General features: G+C 34.9%; 1 protein-coding gene across 2 annotated transcripts in view; it reads right to left on the minus strand.

The window, feature by feature from the left end:
• Positions 1 to 2,878: 2,878 nt before the first annotated feature.
• Positions 2,879 to 6,544, minus strand: part of klhl4 (kelch-like family member 4) — a 38,430-nt gene continuing 34,764 nt past the window's right edge. For both annotated transcript variants that reach the window (XM_015030531.1, XM_015030453.1), the window contains exons 9-11: positions 6,073 to 6,285; positions 5,513 to 5,684; positions 2,879 to 4,048 (exon numbers count right to left, since the gene is read on the minus strand). In XM_015030531.1, coding sequence (XP_014886017.1) covers positions 3,989 to 4,048; positions 5,513 to 5,684; positions 6,073 to 6,285 — 445 coding nt within the window. In that variant the 3' untranslated portion in view covers positions 2,879 to 3,988. The remainder of the gene's footprint in view (positions 4,049 to 5,512; positions 5,685 to 6,072; positions 6,286 to 6,544) is intronic.

Consider the following 6,544-nt stretch of genomic DNA (forward strand, 5'->3'; position numbering starts at 1 on the left):
CCTTAACGTCCAATTTCCCAACATTTCATCATCGTGTCTCGATAATTATGCAGGGTTATTAACTCAAGTATTTGTCCTTGGCATTCTTAATGCCGTTTGACATTTTTTATGAGCAGTAATGGCATTGGAGATTTTGATCTGCCTTAGGCGAAGGTAGACGCTTCTCCTCTGCAGTGCAACAGCACCCTCTCTTGAAGAATTAGGATATGATTACATCACAATGCAGGACCTTGACGTTTTTCTGTAGGGTGACGGTGAGCCTTCAGACTAAAGCTATTAATATTATCACATTTTATTAAATCAACATTGTTCTCTATCAAAATCAGAGTTTCTCCATTCTTTAATGGGAATCCTTGTGTAAATAAAAACAATCTTGACTTTTGCAAGAATTTGCTTACAAAACCATAATTTAAAGTTTCTTTTGAAGTTGACTCTTTTAAAAATAGGATTCTCCACTTTAATCCTTTTTTTTTTTTTTTTTTTTAATATGTGTGTTTTAGCTTACGTAATTAGATTAGTAAGAAACTGAATAATATCCTGCGACAGACTGGCGACCTGTCCAGGGCGTATCCCGCCTCTCGCCTGAAACGTGCGCTGGACAGAGGCACCAGCAACCCTCCTGACCCCAGAAGGACAAGGGTGTACAGAAAATGGATGGATGGATAGATGAATAATATCTGAATTTATTTAACACTGAGCGACAAACTGAAAGGACAAAACAATGCCTAAAGAAAGACTAAGCTTTCTTCACTTGAGCATCTTTACCTTGTAAAAAGGAGATGTTAAAAGTTTGAATTTAACAAGAGATATTTTTTGTATTTTATTTTATATTATAAAAAGTGTTACATCAATTATCTGTAACTGTGCTTGATGATTCTGAGAATAGGAAATAAGATGTCTTCTTTGTTTTTTGTTTTTGTTTATTTTTTAGAAAAGCATGTGACATTAAACAACTAAGCAGATTTAGTAAAAGACATTTATTTTATCATTTGTCCTGCTTAATTTTCAATAAAACAGCTAATAGTAGGCATGCCGTTGAAGCATCTTAACTCTAGATAATTACAAAACGATACTAACCTAAAAAAAAAACAGATTATAAATTCAACATAGCCTACTGCATTGCTTAGTGTCTGTTCTTTTTTCAATCTTTTTGATTCTTTATCAAAATAATTGATTGAATCCTCTGCTGTAGATTTTTTACACCAAAGCAAAATTTTAATTATGAATGTTTAGTAGGAATCTTTACCATTTTTTATTCCCTTCTGATTATCAATATTATTACCACCTGTTTGCACAGTATAGGTAGTACAACATAAACACAAATTTGTATCTAAGTGGATGCAAATTTGTGTCAAAAACAGAGGGGAATGTATTAAACATCCAGAGCAGTGTATCTGGGGACTCAGTCTTGGAATACTAATGCATTTTGGTTCAAGGTAATGCTCCAAAGGTGCCCTGAATATTTTTGAGGGATCATATGAAATGAGGATGTGTGACACTATTATCAATAAAAGTTCCCTCACCTGTAGCTGACATTTGTCCCTTTTATAGTAAGTTTGTAGAAAGCTTTAGAGTGGACAGCTCGTCACAAGAGAAATGATTTTAGCACTTCAGCGCAGCTCAAACTGACAAGCTTTATACGCCCAGTCTAGAATGCAAAATTTTGTTAATTTAATGTCTACGATTTACGTTTAAAGTAATATTAGAATTTCACCATCATGTTGATTCTGGCTGAAAGGAAGTTTAAAGTCCCAGGCTGAACCTAATAGGGACTTGGTGGAGGATAAAGATTGGCTTGATGGCAAATAGACTTTTCAGTTTCAAAGAGTCAGATAAATGCAAAAAATCAAACGTGCAAAAATCTGGTCAGCATTCATAAGAAGGGTCTGGCTGTAATGTTGAAAAAGAATTTTCCATTGACTGTATGTACATACAGTCAATGTACATGTATGTACATACAGTACATTGTATGTACTGTATGTACATACAATGTACCGTACATACAGTACATTGTATGTACATACAGTACATTGTATGTACTGTATGTACATACAGTACATTCTATGTACAATGTACATACAGTACAATGTATGTACATTTGATGAACATACAGGCTGTTCATCAAACATTTTGGCTGTTTGATCAACAGCCAAAATGATGGCTGTTCATCATTTTGAACAGCCATTTTTTAACTAAATTGAAAATATAACACTTTCATAAATATTATCGTTTTATTTCAAGCTTTTTACATGTTTTTCTAATCATTTTTGAGTGTGGTGTCACATTCCTTCTTAACTGAAACTTGTTTCTGAATTTGAATCATTTTGGACTTAAATGTAACTGAAAAATGGCAAAGCAGGAAATTGATTGGAACTTTCCAGAATAGAAATCTGTACACAAACAGAATTAGAGGCATATAAGGGAATATTTTTTTTTTTTGCATCTGTGATATGGTGGATGTAGAAGTGCTTTGTCTCTGACATGTGTCAGGTATTATGATTTCCGAGACACCAAGCAGATTTATGGCTAAAACCTTCATGTGTGGACAGATAATCCGCTATTTTGTCAACAACAGCAATCAAAATCTCACCAAACAAGCTGAGGGAAGTTGGAGAGGAACGGCTATTTAGAAGGCAAACAGTTAAAAAGAATAAATAAAAGCCAAGGAGAAACAGTTTCCTGCCAATGGACGAGTAAAACAGAGCAACATCTCTAAACATGCTTGTTTGAGTGAAGAAGACTGTATTGCAGCGAGAACAAAACTGAGATTAATGCAGATGTCAAAGTTTGTTTAGTTATGGGATCAGATTTTTTTCTGAGGTCCAGAAGAAAGAAGAAAAACAAAAATCTGCCTTTTATGAGGCCACACATTTGAATCATGCAAAGAAAACCGAAGTTATTTTTATTGGCTTGCATGCTGTACAAAATTATACCAAAAACAAAGAATAGTATTTGGCCCCCCCAAAATCCATTATAATTATAATTAGACTATTTTGTTTTTGTTTTTTTTTTGTTGTTGTTTTTGTTTTGTTTTTTTTGTAGTGGTGAACACGCCAACAATGTACATTTTTACTAGCAAGACATCCAACTGCAAATGTAAAAAAAAAAATGTTCTGAAGGTGTTATAGCTAAACTAAATGAACAATCAATAAAGACAGCATTGGTTGGGGTATGAGTCTACAAATACAAATGCAGCTTCAGAACATCAACAGAAATCTGTACAGAAACATGGAATATCAATATGATATATTTTCTTTGATTCACAGATTTGCAAACCTTTATTTAATGCACAAAGAGACACGTAAAAGAAGTGACTGACTTTGGTGTTCTGTTGCTACTGGTGCAAATAAGTGTGTTTCGTTCCTGTATCATAAACTCTTTACTTGCAGTTTTAATCACAGTGGTCTTCATTGCCAAAGAGTAACAATCACTTCAGACCACCCTTGTTAAAAAAAAAACAAAACAAAAAAAAAACACTGGTTTATATTTACAAGAATAAGAATTGTTGTAGTATCTATAAAGGGACATATAAACCCAAAAAAATATACTGTCTGAGATGGCACTGATAGGAAACGCTTTTGTCTAATTGTAAACTAACAGAATTCATTTATTTAGAGCGTAAATGTTACATAAAATTCTGAGGACATTCAAGTTAGGTTTTAGAACGCAGTACAGCAAATCCTTGGCGCTGATCCGCAATGTTTTCGGCCAAGTTCTTAATCGTTTGAGAATGTGGGGAATGTGCAGTGCATTCCAGTCTCTCCAGTCCTACCCACTGGGCAGACAAATCAACTAATGACAGAAACAATGGTTTTTGGGCAAGGCTTCGCCTGCATTTCCCAATGAAAGATCTGGATGTCCAAGTTAAAGAAGAAAATGTGATAATTCATCCCTCGAAGGACGTGTCCTCAATCTGCTGCTTTGTTTGTCCACTCCACTTTGCCGCTCGTTCATTTAGGCCCTCTGTGTTGCTGTTGAGACGAGATTCTCACGGCAGTTTCACCACCACCACGCAGGCGCCTGCCCTTCCGATGTTAAGAGGGACCTCCTACAGGGAGACAGAGAGGTTAACATGCAGCGTTTCATGAGCGCCTCTTTAAAAAAAAACAAAAAAAAACGCTTCAATTGATGCACAGATGAAGGCATGGTTGCCAAGACTGAAAAAAAAAAAAAAAAAAACTTTAAAAAAAAAAAAATCTGCAATAAAATATTCATGGGGCCCAGTATCTACATCAGATTTCTGTTGCTGAAGGATTTTAACGAAAGCCTTCAGCTTGCGTGATTCTTGCAGAACACAGTAGTCACTTAAATGTCTCAGTGGATGACATATAATCTTTGTGATCTTTTCTTTGAAGCTTTTTATAAGATATGTATGAGTCAGAGAATTTAATACTTTAAAAAAGTAACTGTGAATTAAATGTTTTCACAAAAATGTTTTTCAAAAATATCAACACTGATGCACTATGAAACTGATAAACTAATCAAAATCTAAAGAATATGTGTAGTATTTATTTTTTATTTTTTGCATATTCACGTTTAAAAAAAGTAACAACGTATAAGTATAGCTATTTAAAATAAAAAATACAAAAAAATACACTACAAATGCTATGACATGCTACATATAATCTAAATAACGTGTGTAGTATTTATTTTTTTTTTCATTTTTGTATATTCACATTTAAATAAAGTAACTACATATATGTATAGCTATTTAAAATAAAAAAAATGACAAAAAAAATCCACCGTAAATGTCTCAAATATTTGTTTACCTACAGTATCGCAATTTATACACTTATTGTCACCAACATTTTTCTAGAAAGCCTTTTGTTTGATGTTTGTTTTTACACAGCCATGGCCAGTGTTAAAAGAAAGTTTTTGTAATCCAGTGTCTCAAACTCCAGTCCTCAACAGCCAGACTCCTGCAACTTTTTGCAGTCTCTCTACTTGAGCAAACCTGGCTCTAATATTAGCTCATTAACAGAGCTAATATTAGCACACATTCGACTGTGTGCTAGTGAGGCAGTTTACCTATTGATTTCAAGCGTGTTGGACTAGGGACACATTTACAACTATGCTGCATAGAAGTTGCGTGTAGCCATTGTAATCCTAGGGTTAGGGGCATATAATAAATACAGGACTTGATACAGCAGATTTTTATGAAAGGAGCAACTTTATTAAAGCTACAGACTTCCAGCATAAAGTCTGAATCTTTTAATGGTCCCTCACAACCACTTCAGAGTTTGAGAAGAAGTGAAATAGGCTGACTTATGAAAATTTAATAAAATTCACACTCATAGTGCAACAAATATAGACATAAGAAACTTGAAATAACTATAAATAACTAATCCTTTGGGAACAAATTAGGAGCAAATCAGAGTAATTAATGAAAATCAGCAAAAACTTTAAACTACAACCAATTTAAATGAAAAGATTTAAATTTCTCACATGCTATTTTATCAAAAATATAATATTGCATGAACTACAATAATATATAATGAAAACTTGTGATTACCTCAGTCCACTCATTGTTTTGTGCATCGTAGGACTCGACAGTTTTGAGATACGACTGGCCGTCATATCCACCAACTGCATAGAGCCTGTCGCCCAACAAGCAAACTCCCACTGCGTCCCGGGGAACGCTGAGAGAGGACACAGTGGTCCACGTGTCCGTCTTTGGGTCATATCTGTAATTGGAAAACGTTGTTAAGATCAACTGAGTTATCCGACTCATCTGCACTTAAATTTTACATCTCTGAAAAACGTTTCTCCACATAAATGACAAGCCAGATGCTCGAGGAGACGGTGACACACTGTCAGTACAGACAAAAAAGAATGAAAAGGGCAGTAAAGCCTCATCACCACCAGAGGGTGCCAGACTCCATGAAATTCAACCATATGTGAAACCTGATCTCCACATTGTTGAGTAAACAGCTCATTAAAGTACAACCATGTGTACAAAAAAAAAAAAAAATGCAGGAACAGGGGGGGGGACCAGGAGCCGCTTTCCACTCTGTTGATGAGATGGGGATAGTGGTAAAACAACAGCGTTGTGTTTGTGGAGCATTCACTGACCTCTCAACACAGTCAGAGAGTCTGGAACAGTGGTTGGAAGCGGGGGCATCGTGTCCACCCACAGCATACAGGAAGTTGTTGTACGTGGCTACGCCCACACCTCCTCTCCTCTTGGACATTGGTGCACACATGCTCCACTTGTTGGTGTGTGGATCGAAACACTCCATCGACCTCAAGCACGAGCTGCCATCTCGCCCACCGACTGCAAACAGCCTGAGGAAGAAAAGAGAAAAGATTATATTGCTGACATATTGTTCTGCAAAATGCAATAAAAATAAACTTGGATAAGTAAAAAAACTCAAGAGAGGATGATAGAAACTCAGAAATACAGGATATATATATATATATATATATATATATATATATATATATATATTTTTTTTTTTTTTTTTTTTTTTTTTTTTTTTTTTCAAGGGTTTTTCCCGCAAAATTTTTTTCCCTGGGAAAATTAACTTTTTTTTTTAAATGTTTT

The sequence above is a fragment of the Poecilia latipinna genome, unplaced genomic scaffold, assembly GCF_001443285.1.
Source record: "Poecilia latipinna isolate Pla-1442-1.1 unplaced genomic scaffold, P_latipinna-1.0 Scaffold0, whole genome shotgun sequence".
Taxonomy (NCBI): Eukaryota; Metazoa; Chordata; class Actinopteri; order Cyprinodontiformes; family Poeciliidae; genus Poecilia; species Poecilia latipinna.